Source organism: Muntiacus reevesi, chromosome 3 (assembly GCF_963930625.1).
Source record: "Muntiacus reevesi chromosome 3, mMunRee1.1, whole genome shotgun sequence".
Taxonomy (NCBI): domain Eukaryota; kingdom Metazoa; phylum Chordata; class Mammalia; order Artiodactyla; family Cervidae; genus Muntiacus; species Muntiacus reevesi.
This window is the reverse complement of record NC_089251.1, coordinates 60,021,183-60,045,161: the sequence shown is the minus strand read 5'-3', so window position 1 is coordinate 60,045,161 and position 23,979 is coordinate 60,021,183. Positions and strand designations below refer to the sequence as shown.

Genomic DNA, 23,979 nt, shown 5'->3' with positions numbered 1-23,979 from the left:
TTTAGGAGTAATTTATTTGGTCTGCAAGTTAATTTCAAATAGCTCAAGAATTTTTAAAAGACTGTAGAGTGAGAAAGGGAAAGCAAGTGTGGCAAAATGTTAGCAGTTGTTGAATCTAGATGGAAGGTATGTGGATATTCATTGTACTTTTCTTTCATGTGCTTTTTTTTTTTTCTTTCCTGTTTGAAACTTTTCAAGATAAAAAAACTGGGTGGGGGAGACTTTTTGCACTTTCAGCACTAAGGAAAAATCTTTTGTTCTTCTAACCATAGGCTTCTTTAGTTATTATGCTTTTTGTAACTTAGAGCAAAACTCTATATACCCACTGAATGTATTTGTGTATGCCAGAAACAGAGACCATTAAAACCAAAGAAGAGGGAATTCCCTGATGGTCCAGTGGTCAGGACTCCAAATGTTCACTGCTGAGGGCCCAGTTTCAGTCCCTGATTGGGGAACTAAAATCCCACAAACCAAATAGGGCAGCCAGAAACAACAAAGAAGAGTAAGAGGAATATACTACATTTCATATGTAGTATATGAAATCTTTTTATTACCAAATGTTTAAATTTAATTCCCTATAATTTTTAAAGTTACATATTCATCACAATTTATGAAACAATACAAGGATATATAAAGAAAATCTATATTAATAGTCTGTGTGATACATGTGTATTAAATACTTATTAATGAAAGACTCCACATAGTGTTTGTGTGTGTGTACACGTGCTCAGTTAGGCAGATTCTTTACCACTGAGCCACCTAGTAAACCCTATAGTGTTTGTATCATACCTATTTATATGCTAATCTCTTTAGTAGGTGATGCTTCCCTGGTGGCTCAGACGGTAAAGCGTCTGCTTTATGTACTGCAATGCGAGAGACCCAGGTTTGATCCCTGGATTGGGAAGATCCCCTGGAGAAAGGAAATGGTAACCCACTCCAGTACTCTTGCCTGGAAAATTCTATGAACAGAGGAGCCTGGTAGGCTACAGTTCATGGAGTTGTAAAGAGTCGGACACGACTGAGCCACTTCACTTTCACTATAGTAGGTAATGGAGAAGCAAGGAGAACTCCTGTGCCTTTGAGGAGCTCGCTGCTTACAGGAAGAGTCAGATACATAAATAAATGTAAGATACTGTAGAATCCACCTGCCAATGCAGAAGATACAGGTTTGATCCCTGGGTTGGGAAGATCCCCTGGAAAAGGAAATCGCAGTCCACTCTAATATTCTTGCCTGGGAAATCCCACGGACAGAGGAGCCTGGTGGGCTACAGTCCATGGGGTCGCAAAAGAGTCACATACAACTTAGTGACTAAACAAGAACAACTGTACAAAATATGGATAAAGAATTATAGAAAGAACTTTTAGTGATGGCAGAATAATTTAGGGGGGAAAGTAATTGACAAGTTGAAAGGTATGCAGAATATAAAAACATCTGCTAGAAGGCATTTTAGAGCAAAAAAGAAAATAAAGATTTATAGAGCTCAGATTCAGGAAAGCTGAAAATTCATAAAGGTGAACATAACCTTTGGATGCAGTTTTTCCATATAAGCTTCTGCTGATTTCAGAAAAAGCAGCTTAGATAATGTAGCTAGTTGAATAGCTCTTTTTTGAAGCATGGTTGGAGTTCAGATGCCCTGCAAGAGGACATACGGATAAATTACCCATGCATTTATGTTAGAGCCTGAAAAGATACATTTAGATAAAAGGATACAAAAGAAGTAGACAGGCCCTTATAGGAACAGAAGCCCAGCTTCAAATCATCAATTCCTGAAATTAAGGACATTGTGCATTGATAGTAGCCCTAGAAGCATGTCTGAACCAAACTAAAGGATAGTTCAGAAAACAATATCCAGGTATATACTACTGTATATAACATAGATAAACAACAACAAGGACCTATTGTATAGCACAGGGAACTAATGTATAGTACAGGGAACTGCATTCAATATCTTGTAATAACCTATAATAGAAAAGAATCTGGAAACGATATATATGTTCAGTTACGTATATGTATATGCACTTATTTTGTTGTTGTTCAGTCACTCAGTCATGCCTGACTCTTGTGACTCCATGAACTGCAGCACACCAGACTTCCCTGTCCTTATTGTCTCCCAGAGTTTGCTCAAACTCATGTGCATTGAGTTGGTGATGCCATCCAATCATCTCATCCTCTGTTGTCCCCTTCTCCTCTTGCCTTCAATCTTTCCCAGCATCAGGGTCTTTTCCAATGAATCAGCTCTTCCCATCAGGTGGCCACAGTATTGGAGCTTCATTTTCAGCATCAGTCCTTCCAATGAATATTCAGGGTTGATTTCCTTTAGGATTGGCTGATTTGATCTCCTTGCTATCCAAGGGACTTTCAAGAGTCTTCTCCAGCACCACAGTTCGAAAGCATCGATTCTTCAGTGCTCAGCCTTTATGGCCCAACTCTCACATTCATGCATGACTACTGGAAAAACCATAGCTTTGACTGTACATATATATATATATATATATATATATATATATAGCTGAATCACTTTGCTGTATACCTGCAACTAACAAAACACTGTAAATCAACTACATTTCAATTTTAAAAAAGAAAAACAATATCTAGAATGAAACACATCTGGAGAAAGAGAACATCATCCAGAATCTCAAATTATTGCTACAATAATGATTGCTGATGCACAGAAAAATAAAACAGCCAGACCCAGGAGGACATTATATAACATAAAAGTTAAGTAAACAGCTAGGGAAGAAAAGATTCATAGGGACTCTAGATCTTGGCGTTATCAAAGAGACTTTAAATTATGTTTAATATGTTGAGGGCAATAAAAGAAGAATTTTGACAGAATTGGAAACTATTAAAAAAGGAAAGGAATTTCTAGAATAAAAGTAATAATCAAGATTGAGAACTTGTTGGGTTTAGAAACTGATTAGACACCACAGGTGTCTGCTGTAGCTACTGAGAATCTATGGGCTGGGTGCTATTTTTCAAACTATGTAGTAACAGTCCACAACAAGATAGGAAATTTGTACCAGCATGTAGAGCAACAGTGACCCTAAACACATCATTTAGTTCAGCTGGCATTTTTTAAAAAATTTATTGGAGTATAATTGATTTACAATGGCATGTTAGTTTCAAATGTACAGCCAAGTGAATCAATTATACATATACAAGTATCCACTGTTTTAGATTCTTTTCCCATATAGGCCATTACAGGGTACTGAGTAGAGTTCCCTGTGCTATACAGTAGGTTCTCATTAGTTACCTATTTTGTATGTATTAGGTTGGTGTGAAAGTAATTGTGGTTTTTGCATTGTTGAAATTTGCCATTTGATATTGGAACCACCAGGCTTCCCAGGTGGTGCCAGTGGTAGAGAATCCACTTGCCAGTTAGGGAGATGCAAGAGATGTGGGTTCGATTGCTAGGTCAGGACTATCCACCACTTGGAACCACCATTGCACTGTACATTCCTTAAAACTAGAAAAGGAACTACTAGATCTATAACCTACAGCAAACATGGTAATTGGCAGTGCCATCTTGAAAATTTTCCCTTTGAGACTGGGAATGAAACTAGGATGCCTTCTGTCATTCCGTTTATTCAAGATTGTGCTGCAAGTCCTAGATGCAATATCTTAACAATCAAAGCTGTAAGAATTGAAAAAAGGAAGAAATAACCTATTGTTATTCACATACAATATGACCACAGATACTTAAGATTCTAGAAAATAAAAAAGAATCCAAAACAAGGTTGCTAGATATAAGGACTATATTTTTTAATCAATTATTTCTATATAACAGCAACAAGGGGAAATTTTAGAAAGACACCATTTACAATAACATCAAAACCCCCCAAATATATAGAAGTAAATTTAAAGAAAGACCTCCACATAGTAAACTATAAAACACTGAGACTTGGTAGTTATTTTTAAAAAAATTGTTGAGAAAAATCTTTAAGAGATAAGTAAATGGAGCATATGTTATAGTCTTAAGTTGAAACTCAGTATTTTGGAGATGTTGACTGCCTCAAATTAATCTATGACTTTAGTGTAATCCCAAATCAGAATCTCAATAGGGCTTTTGCAGGGAGAGCAGTATAGTACTTCAAGCTCTGATTCTAAAATATATCTGGATATTCAATGGGTCAGATAGCCAAGACACTGCTGAAGATGAAGAATATTGTGGGAAGACTTGTTTTATTGGATATTAAGAACTATTATAAAACTACAGTAACTAAGACAGTGCCGTTTTAGGTGTAAGGATGGATAGATACCAAGTTGTAACTAACTCTGAGAAAATGAACATATGTCTTTAAAAGAAACCCCAGGTTGAAGATACTACTACTAATGCAAGCACAAGTAAACAAGAAAAAGAGTTTAGTCAGTCACTTTATCTTACCCATTTTTTTCTTAACATAGATTCTAAGCATTTGGATATTAGAGGTTATTCCTTACTCTTAAAAATCTTTAGTAGAACCTATTTACTAAATTTAATAGAATCATAATATTGTTTATATACAAAGTTTAGTAGTTAGTTTGAATTAATTTATTGTGTGCTTAAGTTATAATTTTGAATCTTTTTCGGTTTTAGATCTGCTGATTTGGGTCCTACTTTGTTGACAAGACCTGGACAACCAACACTTACCAGAGTGCCACCACCCATTCTTCCAAGGCCGTCACAGCAGACAGGAAGCAGTAATTTGAGCACTTTCAGACCTGCTTACAGTTCATTTTCTTCTGGATATGGTGCCTATGGAAATTCATTTTATGGAAGCTATAGCCCTTATAGTTATGGATATAATGGGCTGGGCTATAACCGCCTTCGTTTAGATGATCTTCCACCTAGTAGATTTGTTCAGCAAGCTGAAGAGAGCAGCAGAGGTGCATTTCAGTCCATTGAAAGTATTGTGCATGCATTTGCCTCTGTCAGCATGATGATGGATGCCACTTTTTCAGCTGTCTATAACAGTTTCAGGGCTGTATTGGATGTAGCAAACCACTTTTCCCGATTAAAAATACACTTTACAAAGGTTTTTTCAGCTTTTGCATTAGTTAGGACTATAAGGTACCTTTACAGACGGTTACAGTGGATGATAGGTTTAAGAAGAGGCTTGGAGAATGAGGACCTGTGGGCAGAAAGTGAAGGAACTGTGGCTTGTCTTGGTGCTGAGGACAGAGCAGCTAACTCAGCAAAATCTTGGCCAATATTCTTATTCTTTGCTGTTATCCTTGGTGGACCTTACCTCATCTGGAAACTGCTATCTACTCACAGTGATGATGTAACAGGTAAGAGTAATAGAATGGGTTTAACAACCATGTAACACGGACTTCCCTGGTGGTCCAGCAGTTAAGACTTCACCTTCCAACGTGGAGGTGTGGGTTCAATCCCTGGTCAGAGAACTATGATCCCACATACCTCACAGCCAGAAAACTAAAACATCCAAACAGAAGCAATGCTAAATTCAATAAAGACTTTTTAAAAATGGTATACATCAAAACAAAAAATACTATATATAAGTCTTAAATTTCAATAATAGATTAGTTAAATTAGCTTTTTTACATTCATTTGTATTTAATCTTTTGATTGAGTTATTTTTTTCAGTTAAGAACTTTAAAACTAGAAGAGGAACATATAGCAAAACAGACTTGTTGATTTATTCTTTGTTAGATCAGTTTAACAGCACACATTACTTAACTACTATAAACAAAGTACTAAACTTGATGCTGTAGATGATACAGAAATAACATAGGGAATAAACCCCTTATCCTTTTTTAAAACTTACTGAGAGAGAGGTAGGTGAGACACATATAGGTAATTGTAGTGAGGTGTAAGGAGTATGACAGTTGGGGAGAAACATAAGACTTATTGAGCCTTTTTATATGCAAGACACTGTACTAAGTATTTTGTGTATTTTACTCATTTAATTCTTACAACACCATGCACAGCATTGCCTTTTCTCTTTAAACAATAAAGTTTGCTATTCTTAAAAAATAATAATAATAATTCTTACAACAATCCTAAGAGGAATTATCTTCATTTTACAAGTGATAGAACTGAAGTTCAAAGAAGTCACTTCCTCAGGGTCCCATCTTTAATAAGCCAGAACCAAAAACAAAATGAGGCATCTTTGACTGTTAAGCTCCTACTCTGTTAACTGGTACAGAATATTATCTCAATTTAGAATTGAAGCTGACATTTTTTGATTATTCAAATCTAGAAAGAAGTAGCATCTAAGTTAGATTTTGGAAAGACAGGTAATGTTCCATCAGTTGTGTAGGAAAAACACAAGACTGAAGCAGATGGAATAGCTTGAACAAAAGTATATAGGCAGGAACTATAAGAGTTGTTCATCAACTGTCCTATAGTATTGGATAGAAGGATACTATGAATTAAGGCTGAGAAATTATATTGGAACCTAGTAATGGAAGATCTTAATTTCCATGGAGAGGAGTCAAAAGATGAAGCCTCCTGTAAGAGAGTAAGAGAGGATAAGATCCAAGACAGGTGAAAAGGAGAGGTGATTTTTTAATCTGAGACCAGAGAGGGAGCATGTGTTCATTAGTAAAGTTTTATTAGAACACAGCCACATTCATTCATGTGCATTTTATTATGGCTGCTTATGTACTGAAAGACCAGAGTTGAGTAGTTTATAACAGAGACCCTATCTTTGTTGGCACTCTTGTTGCCTTGCACTTGTTCTACACACTGCATATCTCAGTATTATAACTTGACAATGTATTGAGTGCAACATGTGTTGTTATACTGCAGTACATATTTTTTATTTATGAGTGCAGACATGCCTCATGAGAAAAGAACAGTGAAGTATACTTTGAATGTCACACTTTGAAGGCGCAGTATTGTCTGGATTATTCTAGTATTAGGTGGCAAAGCATTGCATTTGTTATGCAGTGACAACATAGCTATGTTAAAGTGATACAATATACATCACCATTCCCAGGCTATTCCCAATTGAAAGTCAACAGTCAGAAAAATTAGAAAATTGAAAATGAAATATCCCATCAGAGCAGAATTCCCTCACTTGAAAACAGGGTGGGGGAGAAGGAGCAAACAAAGAAAAAAATAAGCCTGCAACAAAAGTAAGATTCTGAGAGACTTCTTTGTCAGATCAGCAAGGAAATCTGTTTACTATTGGTTATTGCAACAGCCAAGGAAATAGGTTCAGAAGAAGTAAACTTGTTTGAGACTATTAACATTTCAGGGAGAACAGTTTCTGAAAGAGTATTTAAAACAACAACAATAGTAATTTAAAAACTAGGCAAATGGATTTGGCTTGAATGAATTTACTTGGCTCATGAGGACCCAGTAGTTGTTGATACTGTTCAGTAGTTTATTGGAAGAGTCCTGTTGAATTTGAAGTGATTGAAGATGTTGCCTCTGTGAACAGACTGCTGGGAACAACTACAAATGAGTATTTTCAAAGCAGTTGGAAAACACGCTAATCCAGCCCAACTTGAAGTTACATCTACAGAGATGTGTTATAACTAATGGTAAAAATTTGTGTGTAACAGAAGACTGGGCAGGACAAAATTTACAGAGTTTTGAAAATATAGTTTTTAAAGCCTTTAGTTATTCATAGTATTCTTTATCAGCAGATATATTGCATAAAATATTTGAATTTATCATATGTTATTGAACTAGTAATGTCAGAGATGAACTTCAGTCACTCTTGTGGACATAACTGTTGTCAGTTCTGTGAATTTTTATCAGGAGAAGAAGCTGAAGATCCTGACTTGCCCTACCATATAGCAGTGAGATGACTGAGCAGTCAGTGGTTAAGTTTTATTACTGTTTCGGGAGGATCAAGGCCAAGATTGAAATTTTTCTGAAAAACAAGAATCACCATGAGCCACTGTTAGAAAACACTAAGTGGCTTTGGAAATCAGTCTTTGCTGCAGACTTGGTAATCTTCTTAATGAAGATTACCTAAAACTGTAAAACTGTAAGGCAAAATAGCATTGGAGTAAAGGAGGAACCAGAGATCAAATTGCCAATATCCACTGGATCATCGGAAAAGCAAGAGAGTTCCAGAAAAACATCTATTTCTGCTTTATTGACTATGCCAAAGCCTTCGACTGTGTGGATCACAATAAACTGTGGAAAATTCTGAAGGAGATGGGAATACCAGACCACCTGACCCACCTCTTGAGAAACCTGTATGCAGGTCAGGAAGCAACAGTTAGAACTGGACATGGACCAACAGACTGGTTCCAAATAGGAAAAGGAGTAAGTCAAGGCTGTATATTGTCACCCTGCTTATTTAACTTATATGCAGAGTACATCATGAGAAACGCTGCGATGGAAGAAACACAAGCTGGAATCAAGATTGCTGGGAGAAATATCAATAACCTCAGATATGCAGATGACACCACCCTTACGGCGGAAAGTGAAGAGGAGATGAAAGCCTCTTGATGAAAGTGAAAGAGGAGAGTGAAAAAGTTGGTTTAAAACTCAACATTCAGAAAACTAAGATCATGGCATCTGGTCTCATCACATCATGGGAAATAGATGGGGAGACAGTGGAAACAGTGTCAGACTTTATTTTCTGGGGCTCTAAAATCACTGCAGATGGTGACTGCAGCCATGAAATTAAAAGATACTTACTCCTTGGAAGGAAAGTTATGACCAACCTAGATAGCATATTAAAAAGCAGAGACATTACTTTGCCAACAAAGGTCCGTCTGGTCAAGGCTATGGTTTTTCCACTGGTCATGTGTGGATGTGAGAGTTGGACTGTGAAGAAAGCTGAGCGCCGAAAAATTGATGCTTTTGAACTGTGGTGTTGGAGAAGACTCTTAAGAGTCCATTGGACTGCAAGGAGGTCCAACCAGTCCATCCTAAAGAAGATCAGTCCTGTGTGTTCATTGGAAGAACTGATGCTGAAGCTGAAACTCCAATACTTTGGCCACCTCATGCGAAGAGTTGACTCATTGGAAAAGACCCTGATGCTGGGAGGGATTGGGGGTAGGAGAAGAAGGGGATGACAGAGAATGAGATGGCTGGATGGCATCACTGACTTGATAGGCATGAGTTTGAGTAAACTCCAGGAGTTGGTGATGGACAGGGAGGCCTGTCATGCTGCGATTCATGGGGTTGCAAGGAGTCGGACACGACTGAGCTACTGAACTGAACTGAAAGTTACTTTGACAACAACTAATATTGTTTGAATCACAAGTAATGTCACACTGCTTTTATACCTCATAGGTTGTCAAAAGCTAATGAAACAAGATTTCCATCCCCACATAAATTTGCAGCAGTTATACTTTTCTAGGTCATTCTACAATTCAGAAGTGTTTTTGGACCTCCATGCAAGTGTGGAGGAAATGTCTATATTTCAGAACCCATTTAACTGCCATTGAAGAGCTTCCATTTAATCTTCATTTGAAAGTGATTAGTTTCTAATGAAATGACATGTTGAAAGGTTAATATCAAGAGAATTTAACAATTCTATGCTATTCACCTTCTTAGGATGAATATGCTCATTAAAATCACATGTTCAGTGGATTGGTATTAGAATTTGGCAATACATATCTTTGCGAAAAAGCATTTTCCAAATGCGATACCTTAAGTCTCATTACAAGTTAGTGTCAATGGATGTATATTTGCAGTTGATAACAGATGATAGAAAATATTCTTTGAACCCCAAGTTAAGTGAAATATTATCCTACCCCAAAAAGATTCCATTCTTTACAATAGACCTATAGTACAAAAAAAGAACTCAATTGTTATTATATTTTAAATTTTTCATAAAATTTATGGAAACATTTTTTCTGTCATTATATAAGAAACTACATGACACAATCAATTTTGCCTCATGGCCTGCAAAGCTTAAAATATTTCCTATCAAAATTATTTTACTCTATAAAAAAAACTGCCAACCCCTGGCTCAAAATAAGGAAGCTGGAATTTGGAGCTTAAAGAAAAGGAAAAAGTTTATAAAAGATATTGTTATAAGTATGTTGTTGATCTTACATAGTGTTAATTGTGGAAATTACTTTGCGGGATAGCTTTTCTTTTGGCAAATAAGTTTATATAGTTTGCAAACATAGCCACTGGAATATCTTTTTTTTTTAAAGTTTTATTAACCTAATCTTAATTTGGTTTATAGACAATACCAACTGGGCAAGTGGTGAGGACGACCATGTAGTTGCTAGAGCAGAATATGATTTTGTTGCTGTATCTGAAGAAGAAATTTCTTTCCGTGCTGGTGATATGCTGAACTTAGCTCTCAAAGGTAAGAAAACATGAATAAATGGGAATTATCTGTGCACTTTTAGAATTTGTAAATGTATTGAAAACTGCATTAAAGGTTAGTGGGGGACAAAAAGGATCTTGGTCACTGTTAGTTAAGTCAGAGGTAGTTACTAGAATTTCTTTTTGTCATTGTAAACCTTTCAAATCTGGGGGAGTGGGAGAGAAATGTTCCAGCAAAGTTGTTCCAATATTTCACTGAGATAAGGGAAGATTTTGTTTATATGATCTCTTCTAAACTTAAAACATTTGAATTCCAAGTTAATTACCAACCCAAAAACATGAGGTGAGCACTAAATGTAATGAGTCTAATAAACCAAAGTAATTGCCTGGCATCATCTAAAACATCCCTGTTAGTCTTTTGTTGCTGAGACTAGTATTACTTTTTAACTTGAATCATGTTTACCTTAGAGACTTCAACATGAATATTTAGGAATTACTGTCATGAAGTATTAAAGAACCTCAGCAAGAAATTTATAGACATTCAGGTTAATTTTCAGACCATGTTGCTAATAGTTTTTAATGGCTCCAAACAAAATGGCCTTTTCCTCCACTTTTCCCCAGTAACGACGATCAGAATTTTTGTAGATTTACCAAAAAAAAAAAAAAAAAAAAAAGATTTTTTGTTTGTGTGTATTTATAGGGATTCAGTTTTGCTATGAAAAGTCACATTTTGTTGGTAAAGATACTAGTAACAATAATAAGAATGATCATTTATAGATTGCTTCATAGGTACTAGGGGGAATTCCCTGGCTGTCCAGTGGTTAGGACTCAGTACTCTCAACTGCCTAGAGCCTAGGTCCAACACCTGGTTGAGGAACTAAGATTCTGCTAACTGCAGAACGGTCAAAAAAAGAAAAAAATATAATGTGCTAGACACTGTACATATTTCATTTAAACCTTATAATAATGCTGGGATGTAAGTACTGTTATTATTCTGTTCTGGCTTACCTATGAGAAAACTGAAACTCAGAATGAGTGAGTTGTCCAGTGTTACCTAAGATGTAATGGAGATGGGACTATGAACCTAGGTTTATCTGACTTTAGAACTTGTATTTTAATCACTTTGGCTGCTTTCCATGTGCTTTATTAATGGAAACTGCCATTTTATTGGTGTTAGTCACTCTTTACACAAGGGAGAAATATCTTCAGTGTTGAATCCTTAGTTTAATTGGGTAACTAGTTGAAAATCTTGGATCAAATTAGCTAAATCTCTCTCTTATCTCTTCACACACAAAACCTAGGCTTCTGAGAAAAAAATTTTAAATAATGTAAAGAAAAATTATGTAAGAAAAATTCTGGCTGTTAGGTATTATATTCATGTTTTTCGTCCAGTCAAAATAGTGATTTACTTAGATTTCAAAAGAATTCTTTCTTTTTAAGATTTATTATTAGAGGAAAGTACAGATAATTAGTTTTAATAAATTAAATAAAAAGTAAAGAAGGTCAAATCTGGATTCTTTTCATTTAAATTATAATATTCCAGAAAAATTTTATATCTCAGATTATTCTTCAACTAATAGTGCCTTTTAACACTTTGACTTTGCTTCTTTACTTTCTTCATTGCTAACATGTTAGGGCATTTAGAACAAAATCAGTCACAGACATGGTTAATTTAACTTTTTTTCCTTTTTATTATAGAGAAACATGAAAAGGTCATATTATGCCGGAATTACAGTTTTGAACTAAACTTAACAATTAAACAGCTTTTTAAAGATGTAAATAAAAATAGCACAACACCGTAAAGCAACTATACTTCAATAAATTTTTTTTTATATAGGTGGGATTATTTAAATAATTTTTTCTACTTTAAGCTTAGAGTGTTGACTTTTTGTTACGTGGCTGTAGGTAACTGAGGTCTTCAATTTTTGCTCACCTTGGATTAAAATTAACATTCATTGTCCTTCAGGATTGTGAATTGCAATCACATAGAATGGATTTTTTTTAATTTCAGACAAAAATGTATAAAGAAAGCTGACTTACATAAATGAACCTATCTATTTTCTGTACTCACTCTAACTTATCAAGAAGTAGTGAGATACTCATTCCTTAAATTTCAATTTAAAATATGAAAGACATTGATGTTAATTTTCAACTTTTGAGAGAACTGAATTTTTTTTTCTCTATGAATGCACCAACTGACAAACTTTATGTTTTTCAAGGCTGAAAAAAATGTTCATAAATACAAAATTAAAAATGTTATAAGAAGGGATCCTAGAATTGAGCCTACTCATCTTGATTTTAAATATTCATGTGCACTATTTATTTATGAGTATACTATATTATGTAAGTATAACAAAGATTTTAACATTTTACTATCAATATTCTGTTGGACCCTCAAAGCATGTTATAACTACAAGGCTGTCTTTTCTTCCATCAGAGCAACAACCCAGAGTGCGTGGGTGGCTTCTGGCCAGTCTTGATGGTCAAACAACAGGACTTATACCTGCTAATTATGTCAAAATTCTTGGTAAAAGAAGAGGTAGAAAAACAGTGGAATCCAGTAAAATTTCCAAGCAACAACAGTCTTTTACCAACACAACACTAATTAAAGGAGCCACAGCTGCTGATTCTTTGGATGAACAGGAAGCTGCCTTTGAATCTGTTTTTGTTGAAACTAATAAGGTTCCAGTTGCATCTGATTCCACTGGGAAAAATGGAGATAAACAAGATCTTTGATAACTTTCATATTTGCCTGAAGTTGAACTATAGAGTACTTTTTAAAAATTTCTTCTTACAAAGAAATTAATCTACAATCCAATGAAAACATTTGTTAATGACTATTTAAGGTGTTTTGCTGCTAGAAATTATTAAAGTTGTACACTAGTATGTTGGTCTAGTGACCTGGTTACATTTTATGAGTTATTGGACCATGAGGATATTTGTTTAGCCTAGGTTGTAAGATTATGGAGACTATCATTTTCATCTTATTTGAAACCCTGTGTTTCTCTTGAAAGAGTAAGATTGATGAACTGTAGAATACACACTTTGCTACAGTAGGGATCACTAATACATTTTAAAATTCTAGTTTAATTGACTTGGAATCCTCAGAAATTGAGTGACACTGTATGAGAACAGGCTAATTTTTCTACAACTTTAATTAAACTGAATAGTAAAAATTTTCTGATGTGTATTACATCCAGTGTTGGGTTTGCTTAGGCGGTAGTAAAATATTTTCACCCAACAATTAATGCTATTATGTTTCATTGTATTTTTGAAAATTCTATCTTAGAAAGGTTGCTAAAAGCATTGTAAAGGAAATGGTTCTGGGGTGATAGTTAGCCCGAATAGTTTTCTTTGCTAGTAAAAAGGCTATAATTTATCTTTCTTACAGATTGCTTCCTTTTCTTCAGAGGGTCATATGACTTTTTATATGTATGACTAGTTTTCATCCTGGGTGAATCAGAATTCTTAATCTGTAAGATTTACTTTGTTTTTCTCCAGCCTAGACTCAAGTTCTTTAAGTTTGCAACTCGATTCTAGCAGCAATGATTTTAAATCTTTTCACAGATTCTCTGCTTCTACCTATTAAAATTATTTTTTAAATTCCATATTCAGACTGTTCTGTAAACATTGAGAGTGTATTACATTGGGTACATATTTCTTTTAGGTTCAGTTTTTACTACTGAGACTATAAATGCTGAATTGCCATTTAGAGTATGATAATATTATTTGACTTGTTTAGGAATGATTTTAGGTACAGTTAAATTTCAGTACACTGAATATTTCCCCACAAAATTGGAAAATTCATATACTTGCTATTATCATACTACAAAAGCAATATCAGTTATATAGAGTATGAAAATACATTACAGATATTGTTGAAAACTTGAAATTATTTGATGAAGACTTTGATCTTTTTCTTCTTATAGAGTTTATGTTCAGCAACTAAGTAATTCTGAAATAGTTCAAACTAAAACATTAGGAACCAAGTATATGTGTAATCAACATAGAATTTTACTAAAGACTTCTTGGGAACCTCTCTTTTGTGATAATATAGTAAGTAATGTATCATTTAAAATACAATGTTGACCCCATGCAGAAAAAAGTAACAAAACAGTAAAATTGTTATCTAGACATATTTTTCTAACACCTGGTTCTTCAAACCTTCAAGTTGAGGAGATTAAGTTACTTATATACTATTTTCCATTTGTATTCAACATTTAGAGGTTCTGCTTTGCTTTGTTAGAAAGTCATTTATGGAAATTTTGTTCTTGAAACAAATTTTTTATAAAACAAATTATTAAATTTGATGTTGAGACATCTAAATTGAATGCAAGTAGAGGTGAAATTTTGAGTTGGTGCTATTTAGATTAGAAAAGGGGTCTTTATGATTGCTATTAAAGATGTATAGGGAGAAGAGTATAGCACAAAATAAATGACAAAAACAATTTGACTTTTCTTATGGTGTTTTTGTTTTTTTTTTTTTTGGTTAAGAATGCTAAATTGCAGCATACATTTTATGTATATTATTTGTGTCTAAAAATTCTTTTTCTAATAAGAATGTAGAAAAGGAATTTAGGAATAAGCAGAAAAATTTTATAACCTTTCTTATCATGACAGTTTTAGGTTTCAATATTGTTATTTTTAGAAATTTATTTAAGGACCGCTGCTTTGTAGAAATTACAAACTGAAAAAAACATTTTCAACACAGTAATCACAAGTTACAACAATAAAAAGGTTTCATTTAAATTTTTTTCTGATTGTAGTTTATCAGTATAGAAAGGAAAAAGGTAAGCTTTATAAATTTTCATGTGTTAACATTTTATTTAGGTATTTGATTTAGTCTATCAGTGTGTCATATATTTACTTGAATACTGATGTCCTTTATCTGTGCTTTCTTTAATAGATAAAAGAACAAATATTAAATGCTGTTAACATTTTATTTTTAATAGATTGTGAAGTTATTTTATTGGACAAATAAAAATATATTAAACTTGATTGACATTTTTTGAAGACAAACTGTTAACTGTTTTTACAGGATTGCAATTAATGTAAGTCTGTTTTTCTTCACATCATTGTGTATATTGGCTACTGCAGATCCATGTGTCTTTTCTATTTACCTGTGATTAAAGAAAATATTGAATTTACACTTATGTAAAAATTACCTTGAAGATGAGTTAACTCATTATTGACCGGGGAATTTTTGAAGGAACTAACACCTATGGCTAGCAGTTTTTATTTCGGCCACCCAAAAGTTAATTCTGTTATTTCACTAGCACTCTTTGGGTTATTACACTCAGTAGTTATACCTGACACACCTGTAAGTCTCCAGCCCAGTGAGTTTCATTTTCACTTTCCATATCAGAATCCATCACTAAGGTTTTTTCATCTTTTGTTTTTTTGTTGTTTTTTTTTCATCTGAAGCAGAACTGTATTCTGAAGAACTATCATCTTCTGAGACACTATATGTCCCTTACACAATCAGAGAAAGTACCTGCGTAAAATTCACTGAAAAATACTTCTTCCTCAAAATTTCATGATGCATCATTTTTTAAAATTTTATTAAATAAACTTGCATTTAAAATATACACAAGGTTGGAACAAAAATCCAACAGAGCAAAATGGGAATGATAATGACAATCATAAGTTGTATAATGAGCCCTTGATCAATTTTAAGCTCTAACAACTTTGCACAGTGATGCTAATTATATCACTCTCCAAAAAATGTATTGATACATCTCCAGTCAATAATGTTTTCAAATAAGACCTCAGATCTAGGTTTTGGGAGACCTAGATTCTAGTCTGGACATCTTCCACTGTGAGATATACTTACTGTAAGATGATTTTTCAGTTTCCTCATTGATAACATTGGCGATAGCTGCTATATCTACTTTACATAAAGAGTGCTTTTTTTAAAACTATAAATCAAAAGAGATTATGGCAGCTATATATTTTGTAATTTCTTCCATGCTTATTTAAACTTCTCACATCCTGTTAAAATGGCACAAGGTATTTATATCAATAATCTCAAGTTTCATATTCACACATAATTAAAAATTGAAATTAGTTCACCAGTACTTATAACTTTGCCCAAAATGTAATTTTAAATAATTTGGTTGAATACCTGAAGAGCCTAGAAAATATTTATTCAACACAAAGTGGAATATTTATTCAACACAAAGAAATTTTGTTTTTTTTTTTTGGAGCTTTTCACATTTTATTTTTTTTTATTAGTTGGAGGCTAATTACTTCACATTTCAGTGGGTTTTGTCATACATTGATATGAATCAGCCATAGAGTTACATGTATTCCCCATCCTGATCTCCCCTGAAATTTTGTTTTTTAAGCATTGCCTTGAAGTGTCCTTTGATATTGTATGTTGTTTTTATGTAGGTTATCTCATTTGGGAGAAGGAACTGTTTCTTTTAAGTTAAGACAGCTAAGTCTTGAATCTTCTGGGGTACTTACTATATTATGCCCTGTGAATAGTTTTTCTCATTTAAAGAAGTAATGTTTTAAGTATTCTAACCTAACGGTGTTTCTGTCCTCATATAAATTGTCTTGTTTTTTAAGAATTTCATGTGCTCAGAATTGACTCAGTTATTGATTATACTCTTTATTAATGACACCAGTATCATTGGTCTAGAAAAGCTATAGTTTTGTTCTGCTTCATTTTACCCTAATAGTTTTCTTCATCTGCTGCCTGCAATTCCAGCTTCTCCACTCTCTTCTGTATTTAATGTTTATCCTTCCAAGCCATCTTCTAAATTTTTCACATATTTCTTTAAAAAACTGTATGATAACATTTATTTTGTATAACTTTTCAATTTTATATAAGTGATATGGTATAAAACTCATTTCTAACTTTCATAAACATTAGGATTTTAGGAACTATTCATCTTACTGTATATAACATGCTTCTGACACACATTATTCTGTTATAGTCACATACTATAGCTTATCTTTTCCTCTAGTCATAGATACTCAGGTTATTTCCAGGTATTCACACTTCTACAAACTTGTATATTTCTTCTTATGACTCTGCCTGTAATTTCTTTGGTATATATGTCCTAGAGTAGAATGGCTGGTGTTTTGAGTATATACATATTTAATTTCAGTTAGTAATGATGGATTGTTCTCATGAATAGTTGTATAGTTTGCACTTACACCAGCAAGACATGAGAATATCATTTCCTTTACAACTTCAGCAGCATTTGATATTTTCTGATTTCTTATAATCTGCTCTGTATGAAATTGTATGTTGTCTTAATCTGCATTATCTGATTACTAATAAGCCCACACATATACTTTTTTTTTTAATGACTGCACTGGGTCTTCATTGCTGTGTGCAGACTTTCTCTGGCTGTGGCAATTGGGGGCTACTCTATAGTTGTGATGCACTGGCTTCTCATTGTGCTGGTTTCTCATGTTGTAAAGCATGGGGTCTAGGCACGCAAGCTTCAGTAGTTGTGGCATGTGGACTCGGTAGTTGTGGCTCACAGGCTCTAGAGCACAGGTTCAGTAGTTGTGGCGCGTGGGCCCAGCTGTACCATGGCATGTGGGATCTTCCTGGACCAGGGATCAAACACGTGTCTCCTGTGTTAACAAGTGGATTCTTTACCACTAAGCCACAAGGGAAGCCCTGAACATATACTTTTTAGTCATTCTGGTTTTCTATTCTATGGATTGCCTATACTTATAGAGAGTGGATGGCCTGTATAATATGCCCATTTTTCTATTGATTTTTCTCTTTCTTGTTGATTATAGTGCAAGAGATTCTTTATATATTCTAGGTAATGTTTCCTTGTTAGTTGCAGATGTTAGAAATAACTTGGGCTTATCATTTATTATTTCTTGTCTTTGGTGTCATTGATGGAATAGAAATTTTGCTTCCAGTTGTTATATTCTTTAGGTCTTGTTCTATCAGTGTTTTAGTTTTATATTTACATTTAATTTAACTGGGGTTTAGTTTTGGATATAATCAGTCAGTCAGTCAGTCCATTGTCCATTCAGTCAGTCCATTCAGTCACTCAGTTGTTTCCAACTCTTTGTGAGCCCATGGACTGCAGCATGCCAGGGTTGTCCATCACCAACTCCCAGAGCTTGCTCAAAACTCATGTCAGTGATGCCAACCAATCATCACATCCTCTGTCATCCCCATCTCTTGCCTTCAATCTTTCCCAGCATCAGGGTCTTTTTCAATGAGTTGGCTCCTTACATCAGATGCCCAAAGTACTGGAGCTTCAGCATCAGTCCTTCCAATGAATATTCAGGACTGATTTCCTTCAGGATTGACTAGTTTGATCTCCTTGCAGTCCAAGGGACTTTCAAGAGTCTTCTCCAACACCACAGTTCAAAAGCATCAATTCTTTGGTGCTCAGCTTTCTTTATGGTCCAACTCTCACATCCATACTTGACTACTTGAAAAACCACAGCTTTTACTAGATGGACTTTTGTTGGCAAAGTAATGTCTCTGCTTTTTAATATGCTGTCTAGGTTGGTTATAGCTTTTCTTCGAAGGAGCAAGTGTCTTTTAATTTCATGGCTGCAGTCACCATCTGCAGTGATTTTGGAGCCGAAAAAATTAAAGTGTCACTATTTTCATTGTTTCCTCATCTATTTGCCATGAAGTTATGGGACTGGATGCCATGATCTTAAGTTTTCTCAATGTTGAGTTTTAAGCCAGCTCTCCACTTTCCTCTTTCACTTTCATCAAGAGGCTCTTTAGTTCTTTGCTTTCTGCCATAAGGGTGGTATCATCCGTGTATCTGAGGGTATTGATGTTTCTCCCAGCAATCTTGATTCCAACTTGTGCTTCATCCATCCCAGCATTTTGCATGATGTACTCTATATAAATTAAATAAGCAGGGTGACAATATACAGCCTTGATGTACTCTTTTCCCAACTTTGAACCAGTCTGTTTTTCCATGTCCGGTTCTAACTGTTGCTTCTCGACCTGCATACAGATTTCTCAGGAGGCAGGTAAGGTGGTCTGGTATTCCCATCTCTTTCAGAATTTTCCGCAGTTTGTTGTGATCTACATACTCAAAGGCTTTGGCATAGTCAGTAAAGCAGAAGTAGATGTTCTTCTGGAACTCTCGCTTTTTTGTTGATCCAGCAGATGTTGGCAATTTGATCTCTGCTTCCTCTGCCTTTTCTAAATCCAGCTTGAACATCTGGGAGTTCACGGTTCATGTACTGTTGAAGCCTGACTTGGAGAATTTTGAGCATTACTTTGCTAGTGTGTGAGATGAGTACAGTTGTGTCGTAGTTTGAGCATTCTTTGGCATTGCCTTTCTTTGGGGTTGGAATGAAAACTGACCTTTTCCAGTCCTGTGGCCACTGCTGAGTTTTCCAAATTTGCTGGCATATTGAGTGCAGGACTTTCACAGCATCATCTTAGAGGATTTGAAATGGCTCAACTGGAATACCATTACCTCCACTAGCTTTGTTCATAGTGATGCTTCCTAAGGCCCGTTTGACTTCTCATTCTAGGATGTCTGGCTGTAGGTGAGTGATCAGACCATCGTGGTTATCTGGGTTATGAAGATCTTTTTTGTATAGTTCTGCGTATTCTTGCCACCTCTTCTTATTATCTTCTGCTTCTGTTAAGTTCATACCACTTCTGTCCTATATTGTGTTCATCTTTGCATGAAGTTTTCCCTTGGTGTCTCTAATTTTCTTGAAGAGATCTCTATTCTTTCCCTTTCTATTGTTTTCCTTTATTTCTTTGCATTGATCACTGAGGAAGACTTTCTTATCGCTCCTTGTTTTTCTTTGGAACTCTGCATTCAGATAGTTATACCTTTCCTTTTCTCCTTTGCCTTTTAATTCTCTTCTTTCTCAGCAGTTGTAAGGCCTCCTCAGACAACCATGTTGCCTTTTTGCATTTCTTTTTCTTGGGGATGGTCTTGTTCCCTGCCTCCTATACAATTCATGAACCTCCATCCATAGTTCTTCAGGCACTCTATCAGATCTAATCCTTTGAATCTATTTCTCACTTCCACTGTATAATTGTGAGGGTTTGATTTAGGTCATACCTGAATGGTCTAGTAGTCTTCCCTACTTTCTTCAATTTAAGTATGAATTTTGCAATAAGGAGTTCATGATCTGAGCCACAGTCAGCTCATGGTCTTGTTTTTGCTCATTGTATAGAGCTTCTCCATCTTCGGCTGTGAAGAATATAATCAAGGAACGTAATATAATATATCTCAGGAGCGGATGTCAGCCTGGCTCGTCGTTCCGGGATCCAAAACTATTGGATATAGGATGAGATGTGAATTCAACTTATTCTCCAGCTAATCACTAAAAGGGTTATTAACAAAACCACTTTCTCTCTCTAGAGGAAAATTATCTTAGATTTACTTTATTAGCACTATTTCCTTGAAATTGTGTGTTAAGATACATAAGGAATGCCAGCTGTTTACCCGGCAGCATACATTTGGTTGTAAAAAGCACAGGCTTTGAAATTTCTCTGAGTAAGATACATCTGGTAACCAAGCTTGTTCCTCCTCGGGGAGACGGGGAGCCCACCCTCAGGAATTTTTATACCATTGTGGTTCCTGTGGCGTATGAGGCTTGCCTAAGGTAATGCCAGGTTTACTGTACTGTGCCCTTTCCAGCAAGCTAAGTGACCTTAGTACGAAATTATATCCTTTTGAGTCTTGTGAGTATGAATATCTGCTGGGCATGCAGAGTAGAATTGTAAGTTTTTTCTAACACCATCTGTTAAATCCATTTTTCACCCGTTTCACTACATACCAGTTTGTCATAAACGTGAAACTTGGGGCTCTCTGTTCTGCTTTTGATGTCAGTTCCTTTCCGAGTGTAACATTGTCTTAATATAGCTTTGTAATATGTCTAAATAGCTGAATCTTTTTGTTCTACTTTGATAGAATTAACTTTTGTCGATTTTTATTTTCCTAGTATCCTTCTAGTCAAGTTTCCCAAAACAAGCTGCTACAATTTTTATTGAAATTGGATTGAATTTGCAGATTATTTTATTTTTTTTGAGTTGTTTTTTTTTTTCCATTTATTTTTATTAGTTGGAGGCTAATTAGTTTACAATATTGTAGTGGTTTTTTGCCATACATTGACATGAATCAGCCATGGATTTACATGTATTTCCCATCCCGATTCCCCCTCCCACCTCCCTCCCCACCCCATCCCTCTGGGTCTTCCCAGTGCACCAGCCCAAGCATTTGTCTCATGCATTCCACCTGGGCTGGTGATTTGTTTCATCCTTGATAATATTCATGTTTCTATGCTGTTCTCTCAAAACATCCCACCCTCACCTTCTCCCAGAGTCCAGAAGTCTGTTCTGTACATCTGTGTCTCTTTTTCTGTTTTGCATATAGGGTTATTGTTACCATCTTTCTAAATCCCATATATACACATTAGTATACTGTATTGGGCTTTATCTTTCTGGCTTACTTCACTGTATAATGGGCTCCAGTTTCATCCATCTCATTAGAACTGATTCAAATGAATTCTTTTTAATGGCTGAGTAATATTCCATGGTGTATATGTACCACAGCTTCCTTATCCATTTGTCTGCTGATGGGCATCTAGGTTGCTTCCATGTCCTGGCTATTATAAACAGTGCTGCGATGAACATTGGGGTGCATGTGCCTCTTTCAGATCTGGTTTCCTCAGTGTGTATGCCCAGGAGTGGGATTGCTGGGTCATATGGCAGTTCTATTTCCAGTTTTTTAAGAAACCTCCACACTGTTCTCCATAGCGACTGTCTAGTTTGCATTCCCACCAACAGTGTAAGAGGGTTCCCTTTTCTCCATACCCTCTCCAGCATTTATTGCTTGTAGACTTTTGGATAGCAGCCATCCTGACTGGCGTGTAATGGTACCTCATTGTGGTTTTGATTTGCATTTCTCTGATAATGAGTGATGTTGAGCATTTTTTCATGTGTTTGTTAGCCACCTGTATGTCTTCTTTGGAGAAGTGTCTGTTTAGATCTTTGACCCATTTTTTTATTGGGTCATTTATTTTTCTGGAATTGAGCTGCAGGAGTTGCTTGTATATTTTTGAGATTAATCCTTTGTCTGTTGCTTTGTTTGCTATTATTTTCTTCCAGTCTGAGGGCTGTCTTTTCACCTTGCTTATAGTTTGCTTTGTTGTGCAAAAGCTTTTAAGTTTCATTAGGTCCCATTTGTTTATTTTTGCTTTTATTTCCAATATTCTGGGAGGTGGGTCATAGAGGATCCTGCTGTGATTTATGTTGGAGAGTGTTTTGCCTATGTTCTCCTTTAGGAGTTTTATAGTTTCTGGTCTTACATTTAGATCTTTAATCCATTTTGAGTTTATTTTTGTGTATGGTGTTAGAAAGTGTTCTAGTTTCATTCTTTTACAAGTGGTTGACCAGTTTTCCCAGCACCACTTGTTAAAGAGGTTGTCTTTTTTCCATTGTATATCCTTGCCTCCTTTGTCGAAGATAAGGTGTCTATAGGTTCGTGGATTTATCTCTGGGCTTTCTATTCTGTTCCATTGATCTATTTTTCTGTCTTTGTGCCAGTACCATACTGTCTTGATGACTGTGGCTTTGTAGTAGAGCCTGAAGTCAGGCAGGTTGATTCCTCCAGTTCCATTCTTCTTTCTCAAGATTACTTTGGCTATTTGTGCAGATTACTTTATAATTAAAGTATGTTAATCTTGTATTTGTAGCTTTGATGAATGCTTTTTAGTTCTAAAGTTATTGATTCTCTTTGGTTGTCTGTGAAATGCAAATAATGAGTTTTATTTCTTCCTGAAAGGCCTTTTAGTTTTCTTTCATTTTGACTGTTTTGGCCAGGTTGCCAGTCTATATTTGACAGAGCTGTGGTAGCAGGCATTTTTATCAAATTTCTACTTCAGATTCTAAACTTGCTCTATTAAATGCTATGTCTGCTGTGAGTTTTATTCTAGTTAGTCTTTTTCAAAGGAAGTTCCTGTTTATTGAAAATTTATATATGCCTTTGTTCAGGTTTTTTTCTTTTTTAATTTTTCACCTTTAGTAATAGTAATATAAAGAATAACATTGATTGTCTGATATTGAGCTATTCTTGCATTCCTACTTGATGTTATTTTTTAATGAAATTATTTCTCAAAAATACAAATATAAATGAATATGATGGTTTAGTTGCTAAATTGTGTCTGACTCTTGCAACTCCATGGCCTGGAAACCCACCAGGCTCCTCTGTCCACAGGATTCTCCAGGCAAGAATACTAGAGTGGGTTGCCATTTCCTTCTCCAGGGGATCTTCCCAACCCAGGAATCAAACCCGGTCTCCTGCATTGCAAGGAGATTCTTTACCAACTGAGCTACAAGGGAAGCCCATAAATGAGTATAGAAGATGACTAAAAGTGGGGTATTATGCAGAAATGTAACTGTGTGTTCAGAAAGCAGAATTGCCACTATTTGATGAGGTGTCCTGAAAGAAGATAAGCTGAAAACGAGCTCTGAGTCATGGTCTGGCTTCATTTTCTCTGATATTTTACAAAAGCCTTTTCTGGAGAAAGTCATTGAGTTTATACTGGGAAACCTAGGGTTATCCACATTTTATGTACTGGGTTGGTGGGAAAGATCGTTTGATTTTTCCATACAGTAGTAGAGAAAAACCTGAACCAACTTTCTGGCCAACCCAATATTTTGAAAGATGTGCCAGCACCTAGAACTAGATACCTGCCTGTAACACAATCAGTGGTATTGGGCTGCTTAGACTTTTCCATTTTTAAGCTTCTGGTGGCTATTCTTCAGCACTCAGGAGTAGGTCAAAGCAGAACATTT

General features: G+C 35.2%; 1 protein-coding gene across 1 annotated transcript in view; it reads left to right on the top strand.

Annotated features, from left to right (window-relative positions):
- Positions 1-14,842, top strand: part of PEX13 (peroxisomal biogenesis factor 13) — a 32,651-nt gene extending 17,809 nt beyond the window's left edge. The window contains exons 2-4 of the mRNA XM_065929238.1: positions 4,578-5,272; positions 10,114-10,239; positions 12,637-14,842. Of these exons, the coding sequence (XP_065785310.1) occupies positions 4,578-5,272; positions 10,114-10,239; positions 12,637-12,935 (1,120 nt within the window). The 3' untranslated portion in view covers positions 12,936-14,842. The remainder of the gene's footprint in view (positions 1-4,577; positions 5,273-10,113; positions 10,240-12,636) is intronic.
- Positions 14,843-23,979: the final 9,137 nt, after the last annotated feature.